Source organism: Somniosus microcephalus, chromosome 25 (genome assembly GCF_052327205.1).
Source record: "Somniosus microcephalus isolate GS21.2 chromosome 25, FLI_Smic_1.0, whole genome shotgun sequence".
Lineage (NCBI taxonomy): Eukaryota > Metazoa > Chordata > Chondrichthyes > Squaliformes > Somniosidae > Somniosus > Somniosus microcephalus.
Window position 1 is genome coordinate 58,662,210 of NC_141011.1, and position 24,526 is coordinate 58,686,735.

At 46.0% G+C, this 24,526-nt stretch overlaps 1 protein-coding gene across 2 annotated transcripts in view; it reads left to right on the plus strand.

Annotated features, from left to right (window-relative positions):
- LOC147100929 (ATP-dependent RNA helicase DDX19B-like) overlaps positions 1-24,526 on the plus strand; it is a 122,357-nt gene that overhangs the window by 31,713 nt on the left and 66,118 nt on the right. For both annotated transcript variants that reach the window (XM_085967545.1, XM_085967543.1), the window contains exon 4: positions 22,622-22,757. In XM_085967545.1, the coding sequence (XP_085823671.1) occupies positions 22,622-22,757 (136 nt within the window). The remainder of the gene's footprint in view (positions 1-22,621; positions 22,758-24,526) is intronic.

Consider the following 24,526-nt stretch of genomic DNA (forward strand, 5'->3'; position numbering starts at 1 on the left):
GTTAGACTGGCTTAAAATGGCGTCTCCCGTGCTTTTCTCCCCCGCTGCGGCTTAAAATGGCGTCTGCTGCCAACGCCGCTCTCGGCGGTCCTCGTGGCAAATGGCGACGCCCTGTGGGTTTCGCGCGCTGCTGCTGCCAACGCTGCTCTCTGCGGTCCTCGTGGCAATGGCAGCGCCTCGCGTTTTTCTGCGCACCTCTCCCGTTGACGCTGCTCGGCCCTTGAACACCGGCTGCGCTCTGCTCTCTCTCGTCTCTCTCCCCCGTTGACGCCGCTCGGTCCTGAACACCGGCTGCGCCCTGTGCGCTCTGCCCTCTCTCTCCCCCGTCACGCTGCTCAGCCTTTTTCTGTGCCGCTCGGGTCGGGCTCTAGCCCGCCGCTGTCCGGGAAGGGTCTGCGCAGTACCTGTTGCCAGCCCATTTCGCTGGACCACCGTGACTGGAAAGCCAAGCCTGGCTCTCGACAGCCTCCCCAGTGACGCTCAAATCTCCGCTGGATGACTGGGCGGTTGCCCGTGGTCGACGCCCGTGCTTCTGGACTCGACCTTCTTCCACTGTTCTCCAGGAGCGAATCCCTGGGAGGTGATGCAGAGTTGCAGGTAGGTTCGAATCTGCCTCGTCGCCAATGTTATGTCCGTGTATAATCAGACACAGACTGCGGAGAACGGTACAAACGGTGTTTACTCAACGTGGCTCAGACTGCAACTGAACTGTACAAATTACTACTTGACGTTATATACAGGTGTGGCCACTGCCGGTACTACAGTATACATGAGCTGTAAAAAGTAGTTCTCCCCCTTAAAGGTACATACATTACAAGCATGTCTGCTTCATAAATCTTAATATTGACATGTAGGTACTGCAGCTTAATGGGGTTTATGCAGTAGCCCATTGTAAACTTAGCTTCTTATGAGTGAGTGGAGGGAAAGTAGATATTGTTCCTGAACTTGGAAATTATGCTATTTACAGTAATATGTGCAACACCACCTTAAAGGTTGAATTAATTTAATCCATTTACAGAAAACTGGATGAGAAAACATGTTGGAAAGGGAATGCTAATTCCACAGAATGATGAGGTTGACACAAAAGATCATGCAACAGTTTCATGGAGAAGCACGGGCTATAAAAGTGCTAATTCTGTCATGATCGAACTCAATTAACTATGTATCCAACAGATTTCCTAAGCACGTTGTTGCCTTCCAGTATCCCACCTTGTGTCTTCAACAGTCAAGTAACTCTTCCTTTTTAATTTCATAGAATCATAGAAATTTACAGCACGGAAGGAGGCCATTTCAGCCCATCGTGTCCGCGCCGGCCAATGAAGAGCTATCCAGCCTAATCCCACTTCCCAGCTCTTGGTCCATAGCCCTGTAGGTTACGGCACTTCCAGTGCACATCTAAGTACTTTTTAAATGTGGTGAGGGTTTATGCCTCTAACACCCTTTCAGGCAGTGAGTTCCAGACCCCCACCACCCTCTAGGTGAAGAAATGTCCCCTCAAATCCCCTCTAAACCTCCTACCAATTACTTTAAATCTATGCCCCCTGGTTGTTCACCCCTCTGCTAAGGGAAATAGATCCTTCCTATCCACTCTATCTAGGCCCCTCATAATTTTATACACCTCAATGAAGTCTCCCCTCAGCCTCCTCTGGTCCAAAGAAAACAAACCCAGCCTATCGAATCTTTCCTCATAGCTAAAATTCCCCAGTCCAGGCAACATCCTCATACCCTCTCTAGTGCGATCACATCCTTCCTGTAATGAGGTGACCAGAACTGCACGCAGTACTCTAGCTGTGGCCTAGCTAGTGTTTTATACAGTTCAAGCATAACCCCCCCTGCTCTTATATTCTATGCCTCGGCTAATAAAGGCAAGTATTCCATATGCCGCCTTAACCACCTTATCTACTTGGCCTGCTACCTTCAGGGATCTGTGGACCTGCACTCCAAGGTCCCTTTGTCCCTCTACACTTCTCAGTGTCCTACCATTTAATGTGTATTCCCTTGCCTTGTTAGCCCTCCCCAAATGCATTAACTGCACACTTCTCCTGATTTAATTCCATTTGCCACTGTTTTGCCCACCTGACCAGTTCATTGATACCTTCCTGCAGTCTACAGCTTTCTTCTTCATTATCAACCACACAGCCGATTTTAGTATCATCTGCAAACTTCTTAATCATACCCCCTACATTCAGTTCTAAATCATTGATATATACCACAAAAAGCAAGGGACCTAGTACTGAGCCTTGCAGAACCCCACTGGAAACAGCCTTCCAGTCACAAAAACACCCATCAACCATTACCCTTTGCTTCCTGCCTCAGAGCCAATTTTGGATCCAACTTGCCATTTTGCCCTAGAATCCCATGGGCTTTCACTTCCGTGACCAGTCTGCCATGTGGGACCTTATCAAAAGCCTTGCTAAAATTCATATACACTATATCAAACACACTACCCTCATCGACCCTCCTTGTTACCACCTCAAAAAATTCAATCAAGTTAGTCAGACACAAACTTCCCATAACAAATCCATGCTGACTGTCCTTGATTAATCCATGTCTTTCTAAATGAAGATTTATCCTGTCCCTCAACTTTTTCCAATAATTTTCCCACCACCGAGGTTAGGCTGACTGGCCTGTAATGACTCGGTCTATCCCTTTCTCCCTTTTTAAACAAAGGTACAATGTTAGCAGTCCTCTGGCACCACACCTGTAGCCAGAGAGGATTGGAAAATGATGGTCAGAGCCTCTGCTATTTCCCCTTTTGCTTCTCTTAACAGCCTGGGATAGATTTCATCCGGGCCTGGGGATTTATCCATTTTCAAAGCTGCTAAGCCCTTTAATACTTCCTCTCTCTCTCTCTGTTTATTTCATCTAATGTTTCACACTCCTCCTCCCTGATTGCAATGTCTGCATCGCCCCTCTTTTGTGAAAACAGACGCAAAGTATTCATGAAGGAACCTTACCCACGTCTTCCGCCTCCACACACTTATTACCTTTATGGTCTCTAATAGGCCCTACTCTTTCTTTAGTTATCCTCTTGCTCTTAATGGCCCAGAAATTTGTGTCCGGGACTTCCCGCGGGTGCAAGCCCCCGACCTACACTTACATTGCGCGCCGACAGTTGAGGCCTGGGCCTGCGTGGATTTCCTGTCTGTGGCCCGGTCCAGCTCCCGGCGCGCTGTGCTTGCGTGATCCAGCGGCGTACTTAGTGCGATGCGTCGGCTGGGATCACGTGAGCACTGGGCAACCAATCGGAGGAGGGAAAAGTCCATTCATGAGTTTGACATAAGACCTGTCAAACTCATGAAAACTCCGGGCACCCAAAACAGTACATAACCTTAAAATTTTTTTAAAACATCACACTATTTAAATCAACTATAAATAACATTAAATAACCATTTTAAACAATTTAAATATTTGAAAAAAATAATTTTCTAAAAAATCAGCTAAAAATACACTTACCTTACTGTAAAGTATTAAATAATAAACCTGTGGAAGAAATGTTCTAATTTTAATTAATTGATCACTTACCTTTTAAAATGAAGTCCTTACGTCTGCTTTTTTAATGTGTAAAAAGTGGAGGCCTTCACGCACGGGCAAACCTGTCCAAAAAAAAAAGGAAGTTCAACGCGCACGCGCTGCCTCATACGTCGCACGCATTTCACCTCTTAACCCCTGCTTTCAGGGGACCGGAAGTGCCGATTTCCCGCGCATGCGCTGTGCATGCAAGAAACCCGCACTTCCATCGTGTCCACGCGTCAGTACCCCGTGCGTACTTGCGCGTTGGGACCTGAATTACTGGGCCAATGTATTTATAAAACATCTTTGGGTTTTCCTTGATTTTACTAGCCAAAATTTTTTCATGCTCTCTCCTTGCTTTCCTAATTTCCTTTTTAATTGCACCCCTGCACTTTCTATACTCCTCTAGAGTTTCTGCAGTATTGAGTCATAGTCATAACGGCAGAGAAGGACGCCATTCAGCCCATCGAGTCCGTGCCAGCTCTCTGTAGAGTAATTCAATCAGTCCCATTCCCCCGCTCTATCCCCGTAGCCCTGCAAGTTTATTTCCCTCAAATGCCTATCCAGTCTCCCCTTGAAAACATGGAGTGTGTCCGCTTCCACCACTTCCGTTGGCAGCGAGTTCCAGGTCCTCACCACTCGCTGCGTAAAAAAGTTTTTCCTCACATCCCCCCTGTATCTCTTGCCCAAAATCTTAAATCTGTGTCCCCTAGTCCTTGTACCATCAGCTAGTGGGAACAGCCTTTCCCCATCTAGCCTATCCAAACCCGTCATAATCTTGTACACCTCTATCAGATCACCCTTCAACCTCCTTTGCTCTAATGAAAACAAATCCAGCTTCTCCAACCTGTCCTTGTAGCTAAGATCCCCCATCCCCGGAACCGTTCTGGTAAATCTCCTATGCACCCTCAAGTACTTTCACATCCTTCGTAAAGTGTGGTGACCAAAACTGGACGCAATACTCCAGTTGTGGCCTAACCAGCGCTTTATAGAAGGTTCAGCATAACTTCTCTACTTTTGTACTCAATACCTCCTATTTATGAAGCCCAAGATCCCATATGCTTTGCTAACCACTCTTTCAATATGTCCTGCCACCTGCAGGGACCTATGCACATTAACTCCCAGCCTCCCCCTGTTCCTTCTGCCAAAATGCATCACCTCACACTTCTCTGTATTAAATACCATCTGCCACTTGTCTGCCCATTCTGCTAGCCTTTCTATGTCCTGTTGCAGTCGATTGGTATCATCATCACTGTTTTTCACACCTCCAAGTATGGTGTCATTGGCAAATTTAGAAATTCTACTGTATTCCAAAATCCAGGTCACTTATATATATCAAAAAAAGCAGTGACCCTTGAGGAATACCACTGTCTACCATCCTCTAGTCTGAAAAACAGCCATTTACCACAACTCACTGTTTTCTGTCCTTAAGCCAATTCCTTATCCAAGCTGCCAGAGTCTCGCCTATTCCATGAGCCTCAATTTTGTTAACCAGCCTTCTATGTGTTACTTTGTCAAATGCCTTCCGAAAATCCATGTAGACAACATCCATTGCATTCCCTTCATCAATTCTCCCTGTTACTTCATCAAAAAATTCAATTAGATTAGTCAAACATGATCTGCCTTTTACAAATCTGTGTTGGCTCTCCTTAATTAGCTTAAACCCCTCCAAGTGCCTGTTAATTTTTTCCTTGATTATTGTTTCTAAAAGCCCTCTGTATCTGTCATAAGGCTCCCTTTTTTCTTTATCCTATCCCGTATGTCCCTTGACATCCAGGGGGCTCTAGATTTGTTAGTCCCACCCTTTTTCTTTAAGGGAACATACTTGCTCTGAACCCTCCGGATCTCCTCCTTGAATGCCTCCCACTGCTCTGACACTGATTTACCTTCAAGTAGCTGTTTCCAGTCCACTTTGGCTAAATCCCATCTCAGCTTAGCAAAATTGGCTTTTCCCCAATTGAGAACTTTTATTCCTGGTCTAGCTTTGTTCTTCTTCATAACTACCCTGATGGGCCTTCAATAACCACAAAACTAGAAGTTATAGACTTAAACAAGTTGGCTTTTAATCACTAAGATCAGAGCTAACATCTCAACACGCTGACTGGTTCACAGGAATGAGTCATACAGATCCTGGGATCTTTACGTAAGAGAAGTCAGGGGCGGAGCCAAGAGCCAAGACCTAGAACCTCCCAGGTTAGTCGGGAAAGAGGAAGTGAAACTATACACAGTGGGGGAGGGTAATATACATGAGTGCAAAACGAATACAGGATCAAGACAAACAGATTTCATTACATTCACCCCTTTATAGATTTAGTCCATCGGGGTGATGTTTCTTAAAAGTTGGTATAAGTGAGTCTGTCAGGAGGTTTTGCAGTTCTCCGTGATCGGCGCAAAGCCGGTTGGGGTGCCTCTAGGGGAGTGGATTCTGGTTCCTCCGCTGTCCGGGCCTCCGCAGTGTCTTCCAGGTTATCTGCAGTGTCCTCCAGGTTAAAGTTGGGTATTGATACCTCTGGGCGTCCTGTCTCTTTGTAGTGTAGGTCTTCATCGGGTAGTCTCCCATCGTTCTCTCCGCTCCCCAAGGGAACGAGGTCTTTTATGGAAACAGTGTCCTCTCGCCCATCAGAGTATTCGATATAGGCGTACTGAGGGTTTGCATGGAGGAGCTGTACCTTTTCCACAAGGGGGTCCGTTTTATGGCCTCTCACGTGCTTCCGCAATAGTACTGTCCCCGGAGACGTCAGCCACGCGGATAGAGATATGCCCGAGGTGGATTTCCAGGGGAAAACGGAACATCTTTTCGTGAGGGGTAGCGTTAGTGGCAGTACATAAGAGACCTTATGGAGTGGAGCACGTCTGGGAGGACTTCCTGCCAGCGGGAGGTCGGAAGGCCTTTTGACTTTAAGGCTAACGTGACAGCCTTCCAAACAGTAGCATTCTCCCTTTCCACTTGCCCATTACCCCGGGGGTTGTAGCTAGTGGTTCTGCTAGTGGCTATCCCCTTCGAGAGCAAGAACTGGCCGAGCTCGTCTCTCATGAATGACGTCCCCCTATCGCTGTGTATGTAGTTCGGCATGCCAAACATGCAGAATAGATTACAGAGACACTTGATGACCGTGGCACTGGTCATGTCTGGGCAGGGAATGGCGAAGGGGAAGCGGGAATATTCATCAATGATATTGAGGAAGTATACGTTATGGTCGGCAGAGGGAAGGGGTCCCTTGAAGTCCAGACTTGGGTGCTCGAATGGCCGTGTGGCTTTGATAAGGTGTGCACGGTCAGGCCTGTAGAAACGAGGCTTGCATTCCGCACAGATGCGGCAGGCTCTGGTCATTGCCCTGACCACCTCGATGGAGTGGGGCAGATTGCGGGACTTTATAAAATGGTATAGTCGGGTGACCCCTGGGTGACAGAGGTCGTTGTGGAGACCCTGTAATTTGTCCGTATGAATGCTGGCACACATTCCCCGCGATAGGGCGTCTGGGGGTTCATTAAGGGCTCCCGGCTAATATAGTCGAACGTGGATAGTTCGATCCTCCACCTGAGTATTTTGTCATTCTTGATTTTCCCCCTTTGTTATTAAACATGAAAGCCAACGACCGCTGGTCGGTGAGCAGGGTGAAACGTTTGCCAGCTAGGTAGTGTCTCCAGTGCCGCACTGCCTTCACTATAGCCTGTGCCTCCTTCTCGACAGAAGAGTGCCTGATTTCAGGTCCCTGAAGGGTTCGGGAGAAGGCCACAGGTCTCCCAGCCTGATTGAGGGTCGCAGCTAAGGCAAAGTCTGACGCATCGCTTTCGACTTGAAAGAGAATGCATTCGTCCACTGCACACACTGCAGCCCTTTCAATGTCCTGTTTAATACTGGTGAAAGCCTCCCGAGCTTCAGCTGATAGTGGGAAGGACGTCGATTTAATGAGGGGTCGGGCCTTATCAGAGTAATTGGGCACCCATTGGGCATAATATGAAAAAAATCCCAGGCACCTTTTTAAAGCTTTGGGATTGTGTGGCAGGGGCAGTTCCTTTAGGGGGCGTAATCGGTCAGGGTCCGGTCCAATTACCCCATCTTCCACCACACAGCCGAGCATACAGAGACGGGTTGTGTTGAAGACACATTTGTCTTCGTTGTAGGTTAGATTCAGCTTTAGGGCAGTTTTTAAAAATCTTGCAAGATTTACATCGTGGCCTTGCTGGTTGTGCCCGCAGATAGTGACATTGTCCAGATAGGGGTAGGTAGCTTGTAGTTTATTCTCGTCAACCATGCGGTCCATCTCGCGTTGGAAGACCGTAACCCCATTTGTTACTCCGAAGGGCACTCTGAGAAAATGGTAGAGGCGCCCGTTCGCCTCGAAGGCGGTGTATGGGCGGTCCTCCGTTCTAATGGGGAGCTGGTGATACGCGGATTTGAGGTCGATAGTCGAGAAGACCCGGTATTGCGCAATCTGGTTGACCATTTCTGATATGCGGGGTAAAGGGTAGGCGTCCAGCTGGGTATAAATATTAACAGTCTGGCTGTAGTCAATTACCATCCGTTTCTTTTCACTATTTTTAACTATGACTACTTGGGCACACCACGGGCTGGTACTGCATTCAATAATGCCTTCCCGCAGGAGTCTGTCCACTTCCGCCTTGATAAAGTGTCTGTCTTCCAGACTGTACCGTCTACTTTTGGTCGCTATGGGCCTACAGTTCGGAGCGAGATTAGCGAATAAAGAGGGCGGGCTGATTTTTAAGGTTGATAGGCCACAGACTGTGAGTGGCGGCTGGGACCCGCCATATGCTAGCGTGACACTTTCGTGGTGGCACTGGAAGTCCAGGCCCAAGATGACATTAACGCAGAGTTCTGCCATCATGAGGAGTTTAAAATCCTTGTAGTCCGTGCCTTTTACAGTCAGTGTTACCACACAGTAGCCCAAAATGTCCGAAGTGTGGGGCTTAGCAGCCATAGCAATTCTGCTCCGTGTAGGGGTTGCCATTAATGAGTGCCGCCGTACCAGGCTCGGGTGGATAAAACTCTCGGTACTCCCACAGTCAATTAAGCATTTCGTTAAATTCCCGTTTACCTGTATGTCCATCATGGATTTTGTCAACGGGTGTGGCCTGGATTGATCCACCGTGATCGAAGCCACTGTTGGGCCCTGGGCGGCTGTTGAGTCGGGAAAAGATGGCGGATCCCAAGATGGCGGCCCGCACGGCACGCACGAGGCGGTGACGGAGTTGGAAATCGGATTCCCCCTGCAGACTTTGCTAAAATGCCCCTTTTTCTTACATTTGAAGCATGTAGCGTCCTTCGCTGGGCATCGTTGTCTGGGGTGCTTGGCCTGGCCGCAGAAGTAGCATTTCGGGCCTCGAGACATTGCCGCTGTAGTAGGACTCCTGGGTGAACTTCTGTGTGGGGACTCCGGCGGTGTAGAGCTGGTCTGAGACCTGGATGGGGAAGATGGCTGATTCCAAGATGGCGGCCCCCTCGGCGCGCACGAGGCAGTGAGGGCCGGAAGAATAAGAGTCAGAGTTTTTCTGGGCCACGTCCAGCGATCACGCAGTGGCCACTGCCTTTTTTAAGTCCAGGACCTCCTTCTCCAGCAGTCTCTGCCGGATATAATTCGATTTGAGGCCCGTGATGAAGGAATCGCGGACCAATGCGTCAGAGTAAGCGTTGGCCGTCACGGCCTTGCAATTACAGTCCCGGACCAGGTCCTTTAGGCCCTGTAAGAAATCGTCCATTGATTCCTCTGGTCGCTGCCTGCGTGTAGCCAGCAGATGTCTGGCGTACACTTCGTTTACCGGCCTCTGGTATTGGGCCTTCAGGATAGTGATGGCCTCCATGTAAGAGGTGGCGTCCCGGATGAACGAATAAATCCGATGACTTACGCGAGTAGTCAGTAGACTCAGTTTATCTACCTCGCTAGCGGATGAGGCCCCCGCGAAGAGTTCGAAGCATTTGAGCCAGTGTCCAAATTGATTTGATGCTTCAGCAGAATGTGGATCCAAGTCCAGACGCTCTGGTTTTAGGAGTCGATCCATCCTAGTATTCTTTTGTGATTAAAATTGATGGGCCTTCAATAACCACAAAACTAGAAGTTATAGACTTAAACAAGTTGGCTTTTAATCACTAAGATCAGAGCTAACATCTCAACACGCCGACTGGTTCACAGGAATGAGTCATACAGATCCTGGGATCTTTATGTAAGAGAAGTCAGGGGCGGAGCCAAGACCTGGAACTTCCCAGGTTAGTCGGGAAAGAGGAAGTGAAACTATACACAGTGGGGGAGGGTAATATACATGAGTGCAAAACGAATACAGGATCAAGACGAACCGATTTCATTACATACCCTAAATCTAACTGATTTGTGATCACTAGCACCAAAATGCTCTCCCACTGATGCCCCTTCCACCTGCCCAACTTCATTCCCTAAAACTAAGTCCAGAACCGCCCCCTCCCTTGTTGGGCTTGTTACATACTAGCTAAAAAAGTTCTCCTGAATGCATTTTAGGAATTCCACACCTTCTATACCTTTCACACTAATTTTATCCCAGTTTATATTACTGCCCTATAGTTTTTGCACTTCTCAGAAATTTGCCTACATATTTGCTCTTCTATCTCCCTCTGACTGTTTGGGGATCTATAGTACACACCCAGCAGTGTGATCGCTCCTTTTTTGCTCTTCAATTCAACCCATATGGCCTCATTTGCTGATCTTTCTAACATATCATCCCTCTTCACAGCTGTAATTGTTTCTTTAATCAATACTGCAACCCACCCCTCCTTTTTTACCCCCTCTATCCTGTCTGAAAACCCTGTAACCAGGAATGTTGAGTTGCCATGTCTCAGTAATAGCTATAATATCATACTGCCAAGTGTCTATCTGTGCTCTCAGCTCATCTGCCTTATTCCCTGTACTCCTTGTATTGAAGTATATACCATTTTAGCACTGCCAAACTCTCTTGTCTATTTTCTAGCCCTTGCTTCGTCTGTCTTCCAAATTCACTTCCTAATTTTCTGCTTTCTAATTTCAGCTTTGCTTCTCTCCCTTCTGAATCTATTCTCAGGTTCCCATTCCCCTGCCAAGCTAGTTTAGCACCCCCCCCCCCGGCAAGGATATTGGTCCCGGCTCTGTTGAGGTGCAACCTGTCCGGCTTGTACAGGTCCCACCTCCCCCAGAAACTGTCCCAATGCTTCAAGAATCGAAAGCCCTCCCACCTGCACCATCTCTCCACCCATTCATTCATCTGCTCTATCCTATTTCTCTACTCACTAGCATGTGGCACCGGAAGTAATTCGGAGATTATTACCTTTTGAGGTCCTGCTTTTTAATCACTTTCCTTGCTCTCTAAGCTCTGCCTGCAGGACCTCATCCCTCTTTCTACCTATGTCATTGGTACAGATATGCACCACGACCTCTGGCTGGTTCACCTTCTCCCTTCAGAATGCCCTACAGCCGCTCGGTGGTATCCTTGACCCCGGCACCAGGGAGGCAACCTAACATCCTGGAGTCACATCTGCAGCCACAGAAACGCCTGTCTGCTCCCCTAACTATCGAATTTGCACAATTCCAAGCTTCAAAACCGCATCGACTTTAATGATATACACAGAAATAAATGTTGTCACAGATGTTTGATGGGCAATGCTACGGCATGAAGGAGGGAGTCTAAACAAAGTGTTGTCTGCAGTGAAGTTCTTTACTATTTGCATCACAGTCACCAACTCCTATGTCAAAAACACACTTTGAGCACAGATAAAGAAATAAACCCATCCAAAGAATAAGATATAAGCCCATAAAAACATGGGCACATAGCACTGGAAAAGATAACATGACATATATAGGAGATGGCAGAAACAAGATCCCAAATTACCATCATTGTACCTGTAGAGAATTCTTCTAGTACAAATTTACGATGACAGGAGGCATTGCTTTCGACATCAGTCATTGCAGCAAACCTATTGTCCACTTCTCCAGCACCTGCTCTGTCTTCTGATAAACAATTTAGTATATTGGAAAATGTTCCGTAATGATACGTTTGTATCTTCTGCAAAAACTTTCCTCAATGGCGCCATCAGCATACAACTGTTGCATTTTATTTCTCTCTTTATTAAATGAAGTTCATAGCAACAGGGTTAGGCCATTCAGTCCCTTGAGCCCGTTCCACCATTCAATTAGATAATGGCTGACCTGTACCTCAACTCATTTACCCTCCGTTGATTCATAATCCCTTGGTACCCTTACCTAATTAAAAATATGTCAATCTCAGTCTTGTAAATTTCAATTGAATAGCATCCACAACCTTTTGGGGGGGGAGAATTCCGCATTTCCACTACCCTTTGTGGAAAAAGTGCCTTCTGATTTCACTCCTGAATGGTCTAGCTCTAATTTTAAAATTGTGCCCCCATGTTCTGGATTTCCCCCACCGGAGGAAATAGCTTCGTAGGAACAGGAGTCGGCCATTCAGCCCCTCGAGCCTGTTCCACCATTCAATTAGATCATGGATGATCTGTATCTTAACTTTATCTACCCGCTTCACTGTATCTACTCTATTAAATCTTTTATCATTTTAAACACCTCGATTAGACCACCCCTAAATCTTCTAAACTCTGGTGAATACAACTTAGGTTTATGCAACCTTTCCTCATAATTTAACCCTTTAAAGTCCTGGTATCATTGTGGTGAACCTGCGCTGTACCGCCCTCTAAGGGCAATATATTTTTTGAGGTGCGGTGTCCAAAACTAAACTCAGTATTCCAGGTGGGGTTTGACCAAGGCTCTGTACAACTGAGGATTAACTCCACCCCCCCCCCCCCCCTTTGTATTGCAAACCTTCAAATTTAAACTGACACAATTGCAAACAGTCAAACACACATTACGTCCAAAGTTATTCTCTTTGACACATAGGCCTGGATTTTGCTGTACTAATAACGGCGAGTCTGTCAGCACTCACTGCTATTACTGGGTAAACTGACAACATCCGGTGTCTGCACATTGGCAGTTAAATGTGGAAATCCGGAAGTTGCTGGCAGTGATGCCCTGCTCTTCCACAGGCTGCGCTGTTGCAGTCTTCGCCGATGGAATCTGCACAGAAATCACTGTAATGGTGTGAATTTAGGCAAATTACCCACTAGTTTCACAATAAAGACAGATGGAAAAGTTAGGGCTTGTGCAATCGGGAGCACCTGAGTTTTTAAACGGCATAATAAGTTATCATTACTGCTAAACAACCTCTCTGGCCCTGAAAAAGTATTTTTTTTACAAGTGTGGAATCTCATTCCCTCAGGAGAAAATTAATGTTGCAGATTTTTTTTTAAGTTTTAGTTTTTCTGTTTTTTTCTCTTTAATGTCTCTCCCTTAATCCTGTGTATCTCTCTATCTTTATCTAGCTTTGTGTACAATAATTTACACTTCTAAGTTTTTTACTTCCTGCTTTGCAGTCGGTGTGTCTCAGTGAGGATTCTTCAGTGTGATTTGGTTGAAGAGCCTCCCTGCTGCTTGTCCTGTTCACAAACGCCACAGATCCCCTGTAGAGGGTACTATATTGGGTCAGATGCCTAGAAACTAGAAATCTCTGCTAACAAACCCACAAAAAGTCTCTAGGCTACTGTACGTGAGGTGAACGGTGAAAGCTGTTCCTTTGACGCTCACACCAAAATCTGGGCCATAATAGAAACATAGAAGATAGGAGCAGGAGTAGGCCATTCGGCCCCTCGAACCTGCTCCGCCATTCAATGAGATCATGGTTGATCATCCAAATTCAGTACCCTGTCCCTGCGTTCTCCCCATATCCCTTGATCCCTTTAGCCTTAAGAAATATATCCAACTCCTTCTTGAATATATTTAATGAATTGGCCTCCACTGCCTTCTGTGGCAGAGAATTCCACAGGTTCACCACTCTCTGGGTGAAGAAATTCCTCCTCATCTCAGTCCTAAATGGCTTACCCCTTATCCTTAGACTATGACCCCTAGTTTTGGACTCCCGGCCATCGGGAACATCCTTCCTGCATCTAGTCTGTCCAGGCCTGACAACATTTTATAGCTTTCGATGAGATCCCCTCTCAATCTTCTAAACTCCAGTGAGTACAAGCCCAATCGACCCAATCTCTCCTCATACGTCATTCCTGCCATCCCAGGTATGAGCCTGGTGAATCTTCGCTGCACTCCTTCCATGGCAAGAACATCCTTCCTCAGATAAGGCGACCAAAACTGCACACACTACTCAAGGTGCGGTCTCACCAAGGCCCTGTACAACTGCTGCAAGACATCCTTGTTCCTGTACTCAAACCCTCTCGCTACGAAGGCCAACATACCATTTGCTGCCTTAACCGCCTGCTGCACTTAAAATGCCATAGCATACAAGGCTACGGACCAAATGCTGGAAAATGGGATTAGATTAGACAGGGCTTGATGGCCAGCACGGACGCGATGGGCCGAAGGGCCTCTTTCTGTGCTGTATAACTCTATGACTATGCACCTGTATGCTTACCTTCAGCGACTGATGCACAAGAACACCCGGGTCTCTTTGCACTTCCCCTTCTCCCAATCTATTGCCATTCAAATAATCTGCCTTCCTGTTTTTGCCACCAAAGTGGATAACCTTACATTTATCCACATTATACTGCATTTGCCATGTTTCTGCCCAATCACCCAACCTGTCCAAATCGTACTGGAGTTTCACGACATCCTCCTCACAGCATACACGCCCACCCAGCTTTGTGTTGTCTGCAAATTTGGAGATACTAAATCCAATTCCCTCGTCCAGATCATTAATATATATTGTGAACAGCTGGGGTCCTAGGATCGTTCCTTGCGGTACCCCACTAGTCACTGCCTACCACTCGGAAAACGACCCGTTTATTCCAACTCTTTGCTTTCTATCTGCCAACCAGTTCTCTATCCAAGTCAATACCTTGCCCCCAATCCCATGTGACTTAATTTTACAAGCTAATCTCTTATGCGGGACCTTATCGAAAGCCTTCTGAAAGCCCAAATACACCACATCCACTGGTTCTCCCTTATCTATTTTACCAGTTACATCCTCAAAAAATTCCAGTAGATTAGTCAAGCACGATTTACCTTTTGTAAATCCATGTTGACTTTGTCCGATCCTGTCACTGCTTTCCAAGTGCTCTGCTATTACATCTTTTATAATGGACCCTAGCATTTTCCCCACTACCGATGTCAAGCTTGCCGGTCTATAATTCCCCGCTTTTTCTCTACCACCTTTTTTGAATAGTGGGGTAACATTAGCTACCCTCCAATCCATGGGTACTGTTCCAGAGTCTATAGAGTTCTGGAAGATGACCAGCAATGCATCTACTATCTCCAGGGCCACTTCCTTAAGTACCCTAGGATGTAGATTATCAGGCCCTGGGGATTTATCGGCTTTCAATCCCATCAACTTCCCCAACACCATTTCCCTACAAATACTGATTTCTTTCAGTTCCTCCCTCTCATTAGTCCCTATGTTCCCCAACATCTCTGGGAGGTTATTTGTGTCCTCCTTTGTGAAGACAGAACCAAAATATGTATTTAATTGTTCTTCCATTTCTTTGTTCCCCATTATAAATTCCCCTGATTCTGACTGCAAGGGACCCACGCTTGACTTCACCAATCTTTTTCTCTTCACATATCTATAAAAGCTTTTACAGTCAGTTTTTAATGTTCCCTGCAAGCTTACTTTCATAATCTTTCATAATCTTCCAGATCCGCTTAAGACAAGCAGAATAAGCACACCTCTCAGCTGAAAAGAAGCTCTTGCCTGCTTTGACTTGTATGATTTCACACTGCACATTGCTGACTGCTAAAAGTCTGGTCTTTCCTCATGAATCCCTTCATTTTCACACAAGAGCCACCTTCCAAGAATGTTCTCTTTGATAACTGAGGAGAGAGAGACATTTAGAAAACCACGGATATCTACACACATAAAGAAACCGCAAAATAGACCTTATCCCCTTTTATTATTGCCCTGAAAATAGGTGCAGTTAACAACAAAGTTGCTCAACTTGGCAGTCATTCAGCAGTTCCATTTAATTCATAAAAGTATGTCTCATACCAGTGTTGTCTCTAACAATGTTTTTTCACAGCAAGCCAACATTCATAAGACCAACTTTCTGAGAATGAAGAACGCTTATAGAAAAACATTGAGAGAGGCCTTTAGAAAAATGCGGACATAGAGGGTGGAGTTCAATTTTGGCAGGGTCGCAAAATGGTCGGTAGTGATCAGCTGTCTGTTAGACACCCCCTCGATTGACTTCAGTAGAAAGGAAAATTGTGGTGTATGTGCCTTTAAGAGCCCCAGGTGTGCGTAATGCCGGTAATTGCCACTTGGGCTATATAAGCCTGTGTATTGTGTATATCCTTTAGAACCCCCCCCCCCCCCCCCAGACTTGCTTAGTAAATACCTATGAACCAACTCCTGTCTTCAGTGTCTTTATCTACACACGGACACTACAGTGGCGACGAAGTGGAAACGGACTTACCTGCAATTCGGCAGCACCTCAAGGACATCGATTCCTTCAGCGTCCAGAAGACTCAAGGAAGTAATAGAAACTGTGGTTTCACCAGCTGGCCAAGCTGGTGGCAGGTACTGCGCTAATCCTTCCTGGGCGTCAGGCTGGGGCTCCAGCGGCGGGCTCTACAGCCGAGACAGGCAGCGAAATCGGAGGCAAGCAATAACGGACTGGGAGGGTGCACTCGGGAGACGGCCGGCGCGGCAAGCAGGTCAGCGTTTAGACCTCCGTCGGGAACGAGTCTCCAACAGTGAATAAACGGAAACCACAGTAAAACAGCGTTGTTATCGGTAGCGGCGGGAAAGCGCAGGAAGCGCCATATCGTTGCTACAGAGAGAAAAAAAAAGCGCAGGAAGCGCCATATCTTTTTTGAAATGCCTAAGTCTGGCAATATTGATGCTGTTGATAACGAAACAGAGCCTAACTTTGGCAATATTGATGATTTTGATAACAAGATAGAGGATTGGACCACATATGTAGAAAGAGTGGAGGTGTTTTGCACCGCAAATGGAATAGAAGATGAAAAAAAAGCTTCAGTGCTTCTGGATCTAATGGGCGCAGAAACATACAAGCTGTTACGCAACTTAATCACTCCAGCCGAACCGATGGACAAGAATTTTGAGGAGATTGTTGATACCCTACACTGCCAATTCGAGGCAGGACTGGCAGATTCTCTGCAAGACAAATTCATCTGCGATCCCCTAAGTGTAGAAACACAAAAAAAGGTATCTTCTGGATAAGATTTAACACTGGACAAGGCTTTCAGTGCAATAGGAGCGGCAAAGATACAGCAAAGGCCACAGGATTTCGGCACCCATGAAATGACACGGGGTTTCGAGAGATGTTATCGCTGCGGCAGATCCAACCATGACCAGAGGGATTGCTGGTTCAAAGAAAAAGCATGCAGGCGATGCGGAAAGATGGGACACATTCCACGTGTATGCCGATCTGAAAATAAAAAATCCACTAACGGGAAAAGAATCAATAAGGAAAAGCACAGAAAGGTACAAATGATGACGGACAGTAGCTCCAAAGACCAGAAGAGCGATAGCGACTCCGGGAACAAGAGACTAAGCTCTCTCAAATTACATAATGTAATTGCCAATGAAGATTACCAGACCATTTGGGTTACCCTCATAATAGCAGGGTCCCCAGTTAAAATGGAGCTAGATACAGGATCAGCTCTAACCGTAATAAATCGACGAGATTACGAGAGGCTATTTTCGCATATACCTCTAAAAGACACATCCATTATCTTAAAAACATATACGGGGCAGAAAGTATACCCCAAAGGAAAAATAAAGGTGCCTGTGGTATACAACGGCAAAGAAATACAAAAGTTGTATTTATACATTCTACAAGATGGTGGTCCACCGTTGTTGGGACGTGAATGGATAAGGAAGATACGTTTAGACTGGCACTCCATTCAGGCACTGACGGTGACCAGTAAGGAAAAAAACAAGGATGACATCATACCTGAACGATTAAAAGACATCTTGGCCAACACCAAAGAAGTGTTTCAAGAGAAACTAGGAACCTTGAAAGGCATCACCACCTCAATAAAAGTGGAAGATGCAGCAATTCCAAAAATTTTTAAGGCAAGACCGGTGCCATACGCAATACGTCCGGCAGTCGAGGCAGAGCTGGAGAATTTGGAAAAGGCAGGCGTATTATCCAAAATAGATTGGAGCGAATGGGCAACACCCATCGTTCCAGTCATGAAAAAAGCATTGAAAAATAACTCTGAGGAACAGAGAAAAATTCACATCTGTGGGGACTTTAAGGTGACTGTAAACCCGGTCCTTCACACGGTACAGTATCCTCTTCCGAGGATAGAAGATATTTTCGCCTCACTATCCGGAGGAAAACGTTTCACAAAAATTGACTTGGCACAGGCATATCTACAGATGGAGGTTGAGGAGACCTCTAAAAAGTATCTCACAATAAACACACACAAAGGCCTATACCAGTACAATCGACTGGTTTTTGGAGTAGCATCAGCTCCGGCTATCTGGCAAAGAGCTATGGAGCAAGTCCTGCAAGGGATTCCGGGGACTCAGTGTTACCTAGACGACATCCTTGTAACAGGAGAAAACGACAACGAGCACCTTGCCAATTTGGAGCAGGTGCTCACTAGGCTGAAAGAACGGGGCCTACGAGCAAATCGCCCCAAGTGCGAATTTTTCCAAAATCAGATATCATATTGTGGCCACATAATTAATAAGGAAGGGTTGCATAAGTCACCTGAAAAAATTGAAGCAGTTATAAAAGCCCCAGCACCTGAAAATGTTTCACAATTGAGGTCATTCCTGGGATTAATAAATTACTATCATAAATTTTTACCGAACTTATCAACTATTCTACACCCTCTTAATGATCTTCTACACACAGGAGTGATTTGGAAATGGAACGAAGACTGTAAACGTGCCTTCCATAAATGTAAAAACTTAATCACATCCGAGAAAGTTTTGGCTCATTACAACCCATCACTACCAATCAGACTAGCGTGCGATGCATCCCCTTACGGCATAGGAGCGGTATTGTCCCATAGATTCCCTGATGGCTCGGAACGGCCGATAGCTTTTGCGTCACGCTCATTGAACTCAGCTGAGCGTAACTATTCCCAGATAGACAGGGAAGCACTCAGCCTGGTATGGGGAGTGAAGAAATTCAACCATTACCTACACGGACAAAAATTTACCTTGCTGACTGACCATCAACCCCTCATCTCCAAATTCAGCCCTAAGAAAGGTGTCCCCATTATGACGGCACAAAGACTACAGAGGTGGTCCCTTTTTCTAGGGGCACACCAATACAACATTGAATACAAAGGGTCAAAACAGCATGGGAATGCTGACGGTTTATCGCGCCTGCCGTTGCCAACGATAGAAGAGGCACCTACAGTAGACCCAGTAGAGATATTCCACTCTACCATAGTGGAATGTCTACCGGTGACAAATTCTGCCATTGAAAGGGAGACCAGAAATGACCCTACTCTCTCTCGGGTCTACGATTTAACAATGAAGGGATGGCCAGCACATGGCGAACCACTGTTGCCAGCATTCTCGCAAAGAAGAGAACAGCTGTCAGTGTGCCGAGGAACCTTGATGTGTGGATCCAGAGTGGTGATTCCACCCAAACTCCAGGATAAAGTGCTAAAGGAGCTTCACGAGGGGCATCTGGGTGGAGTGAAAATGAAGAACCTAGCTAGGGCATTTGTATGGTGGCCAGGTATCGATGGAGACATCGAAGACATGACCAAGAGCTGCCTAGGATGCCAGAAGGTCCAAAATGCTCCGCCACCGGCCCCTCTACATCCATGGGAGTGGCCCTCATCTCCCTGGCAAAGGGTGCACATCGACTTTGCTAGTCCATTTATGGACTCAATGTTCTTAATCGCAGTTGATGCACACGCCAAGTGGCCGGAGGTAATAAAGATGTCCTCCACCACCACGGAAAAAACCATCACAGTATTAAGGACCATATTTGCCAGGAATGGGCTGCCGGAACAGATATGTTCTGATAATGGACCGCAATTTGTGTCCGAAGAATTCAGAAAGTTCTTAAAAAACAATGGGGTAAAGCACTACACGTCCGCCCCATACCATCCCGCCACCAATGGATTGGCTGAAAGGTTTGTCCAGACCTTTAAGAAGGCCATAAAGGCCATGGGTAATGAAGACATAAAACTTCAGCACAAGGTGGATAACTTCTTATTTGCATATAGGAATGCAACACATATGGTTACAAACCAAACTCCCGCCATGATGTTCTACAATAGAAACCTAAGATGCCGGCTGGATTTGGTCAAGCCCAACATCCGAAGGGACGTGGAGAACCGGCAGTTTCAGGGCATGAATGAAAGGCCAACTAGGGCCTTCCAGATAGGCCAACCGGTTTGGCCCGGGACTACCGTACCGAGAAATGGCAGCCTGGAACTATCTGCACACGACTAGGACCACTGATGTATACCGTGGACATCGGAGAAAGCATAATAAGGCGCCATGCTGACCAAATCATCAAGTCATCCGAAAAGGGACAACCTACACCACCACGCTATACATCTAACGATGAAGTAGAGATACCCATATCTACCTCCGATCCGGTGATACTGGAACCCGATGAACCCGACACTGGCCTTCAAGCCGAATCAGCCTTGCCAGAAGAACCTACTACACCACCAGAAACTACTACACCCCCGAGGCGTTATCCGGACCGAGTCAGGAAGCCTCCTGAGAGACTAACTTATAATGAATTAATACAGCAATGTATATTATTTTGCATATAACATGTAATTAATAATTACTTAAAATATGATGTACTAGTTAGCTAGAAGGGGAGGAATTGTGGTGTATGTGCCTTTAAGAGCCCCAGGTGTGCGTAATGCCGGTAATTGCCACTTGGGCTATATAAGCCTGTGTATTGTGTATAACCTTTAGAACCCCCCCCCCCCCCCCCCCCAGACTTGCTTAGTAAATACCTATGAACCAACTCCTGTCTTCAGTGTCTTTATCTACACATGGACACTACAAAAATCATGTGGGGTGTATAACTGTATTCGATTCGCTACTGCCCGTCTTGCGCCCCTCTCAGAATTGAATATCACCCCCATACAAAAATAAAAAGACAGAACCACTCCTACTGAAACATACACAGACACACTGGCACCGTCCTGAAGTGCATGCATTGATAACGTCAGCGGCATTAAACTTCATAACTTCAATAGTTCTATTTGCTCTGTATAAATCTGTCTTATCTGTATTAGTATGATTTCATATTTAATCTTTTCTGTATAGCAGTCACACTCCACATCTTTATTACAGGGAATTAACATTCTCCTTCACAAGGCCATGCTTTCTGAGAATATCCTCTTTTCGGCCTGCAGAAATGTACAATTTCATCTTCAGGAGCACACGTCTCATTCTGTGGAACAGCAGAACATAAAAATATATCGTACTTCACCTCTTTGTGCAAGATCATGGGACACAGAACCATCATATCTAAAGAAGCAGTAATGCAAATATGAAAGAGAGGGACAGACACTAAGACAACATGTAATAGAAAAATAAAGATCCTGTTGACCTGCCTGTGATTGCCACATAGCTGTAACCATGCTTTATAATAATGACATGCTTTCTGAGTATATCCTCGTTCATGCCAGAAACTAATGGCTCTTAATATCATTAAGTACTCCGAACACTTCACTTTTCTGTAAGCAATACCACAGATCAGCAGTCTTGATGAAAATCAATTACAGGGGACTTGGTGGTATAATGGCTTAGATACTGGCCTTTGACCTCTGGGACCTGGGTTCAAATCCATTGGACTGAATGGAGGGTTGCCTGTAAAGGTCGAGTGTGAAATAAGTGAGCATGGACATACTGAAAATTGGGCCTTATTTGGTACTACATTGGCCCTAACTACCCTAACCCTACTTTGAAAACTTTTAGGTGTAAGAAATATAAAATTATCACACTGGCGGAGTAGGGCTGCTCTTGAGGTTGGGCATTGTTTGGATAGAGTCGATGGATTTTTGATCTGTACCTGACCGTGCTTGCTACTGACTCTGGGTCAGTGCTCAGAGTGGAAAATGTCCAGTCTCCAGCAGAAACATTTTTGCTAAAAAATTAAGTGATGCATATTCTGTGTTTTTCTCCCTATTTTTAAAAATTATTTGTTCATGCGATGTGGGCGTCGCTGGCAAGGTCAGCATTTATTGCCCATCCCTAATTGCCCTTGATCGTAAGCCGCCGCCTTGAACCGTAGAGGGCAGTTAAGAGTTAACCACATTGCTGTGGGTCTGGAGTCACATATAGGCTAGACCAGGTAAGGACGGCAGATTTCCCTAGCTTTTTAATCCCAGGGGACATTTGTCGTGGGTTGGGCAATTTGGGGGAATTTTAGTTTCAGACCCCTCCAAAGGCATTTTCTAGCTTGCTGAGACTTGTTTGTAACATTCCATGCTAAGTTAATCCCTTTGTACAAAATAATTCCTATTATGCTGTTGTAATGGTTGAATTGAGCTGTTGAGGCAAAGTGCTGCTACTTTTTCATCAATACTTTTATGTTTAATACACATGTTATGATAGGTGTACATTCGAGCCATCACTGGGATAGATAAGATAGATAAGACGCGAGCCACCCCAGCCGCAACCTCTTCGCCCTGCTCCCGTCCGGTAAGAGATACCGAAGTATACGGTCTCGTACCAGCAGGTTTCGAAACCGCTTCTACCCCCAGGCCATAAGACTCATGAACGAATAATTTATTATTATTTATTACTGTTGTTTTATTTATTACTGTATTTCTATTACAGTAGTATTATTATTGCTATGCCATATTTATTCCAATGTTGGGAGGGCTCGTAAAAATCAACATTTCATTGTGTAGTACACGTGTCTGCTGCCTATGTGACAAATAACATTGAATTGAGAGTTAAGTTTATGGCAGGTTCTTGTATGTTGCCATTACTGCAACTTTAGGGAAGCTTACTGCATGCAGCTAGTATTCCCATAATCATAAAATTGGGTTTAAACTTTCCATTTCTTTTCCTGTATTAAATATTGTGGTAACTGTACTCTGTTTGCTGTGTGCTGACTGCTGTGCTTTTCTTTCTGTAGAGGATAAGGCTGCCCAGTCCCTGTTGAATAAGCTGATTCGCAGTAACCTGGTTCAATCTACCCATCAAGTTGAAGTTCTCCAGAGAGATCCCAATTCCCCCCTCTACTCTGTGAAGTCCTTTGAAGAGCTGCATTTGTAAGTTTTTTTTATTCCTCTTTGTGGTTTTCTTGTTTAAGTTTCTATTCTGTCAGTACAGTCGACTCTAGAATATTTGATCAAGCCTATAGCTCCAATGTACCAAAAACTCCCATTCATTCTTACTGTGTAGATTTCCTGATTGAGGTACAACCCTTCAATGTCTAACTCTTTATGAAAGTGTAGAATGTTCCCAATTCAGATTTCATTACTGCCCATGAAAAACATTGGCCAGAATTTTCCCCATAAAAAACGGGTGGGTTTGGAGCGTGGGGGCAGTTAATTTGTTAAAAATAGGAATCCCGACCTGATCCCGCCTCCAACCCGCCCACTTACAGTTTTGCCGGAGGCAGGATGGGGGGCGGGCAACCAACCCGCTCCCAGGGCATTACCTCAATTTAAATATTGTAATGAGGCTGGAAGCCGCTTTTTTTCTGTCCGTTTTAAAGTTAACGCCCCGGGGACGGGTTTCACACAAATTCGTGAAACCCAGCAGTTAAACCGAGGCGGGGACTGCTGCACCCAGGAGGTAAGTGGCTTTATACCTACCTCCTGGATCTAGGGTCCATACCTGATACAGCCGCCCCCGCGATCGGAGACGCCCTCACGTGGCCTCCGATCACCTCAGGCCTCTTCCTCTCCCCTGCCCACCCACCCCCCCCCCCCCCCCCCCCCCCCCCCAAAACGATGATGATGAGGCCGGTCATGATCCTCCGGTGGTCGATCCCGAACCTCTGGCCCTGCAAATCCCCCCCGCCAATCCTCTCCTCTCTCACCGCCCCCCCCCCCCCCCCCCCGCCAATTGCCGACCCCCTCCCGTGATCCCTCCCCCGGACTGACCCCTTGCAACTGAGGCCCACCCACCCGCAGCCCGGCTGCGGGCAGGAAACTGAGGCCTCACATTCAGATTAGGCCCTGCCAGTAAAGTCGGCAGGGCCTGTGGGAAACCAGGCCTCCCGGGTTCCCAACCGCCTCAGATCCCCCAACCCGCCTCCCCGAAGAAAATTCCGGCCATTGTTGCTGAAATACTTCATTCACCACTCATCTGGTAAATATCTACATTTCATACAATGAGTTAAATTCAGTTTCATTTGTGGCTGAGGAGATGGGTAGAAGTACAGTTGGATATTTTAAAATCAACACGATGCTATTGTGCAGTACTAAATGAGCTAACCCATTGGGCAGTTAATAGACCCTATTTTCCTCTTGGCAAGCAGCAGCACCTTTGGATGAAAATCAAAGTTTTTCTCCCTAGTCCTTTGGGATAAGATTACATATGGAAGACATGATCTCCAAAGAGCCACACAGTTTATTGCATTTACACTAAGCTGAAGAATTCCCACATCTTACACAGTTTAATGCCATTGAAGGCATTGTAGTCAGCCACTCATAATGAAAGGCACGATTTGTGAGGGCGCCGATATGGGAATGTAATGAGCAGGTCACCACCCATCTCTCAAGACCCAACGCAACTTATTCCTCAAACAAAAAAGCACCTTTATCTTAACTCATTTGCATATCAACATCTTTGCTTGGTTCCTGCAGATTGAATGTCTCGTATCTTCTTTCTTCATTGCTAGGGGGATAGAATATAAAAATATGGAGGTATTGCTTCAGTTGTACAAGGTATTGGTGAGACCGCACCTGGAATATTGCATACAGTTTTGGTGTCCATACTTAAGAAAAGACATACTTGCTCTCGAGTCAGTACAAAGAAGGTTCACTCGGTTAATCCCGGGGATGAGGGGATGGACATATGAGGAGAGGTT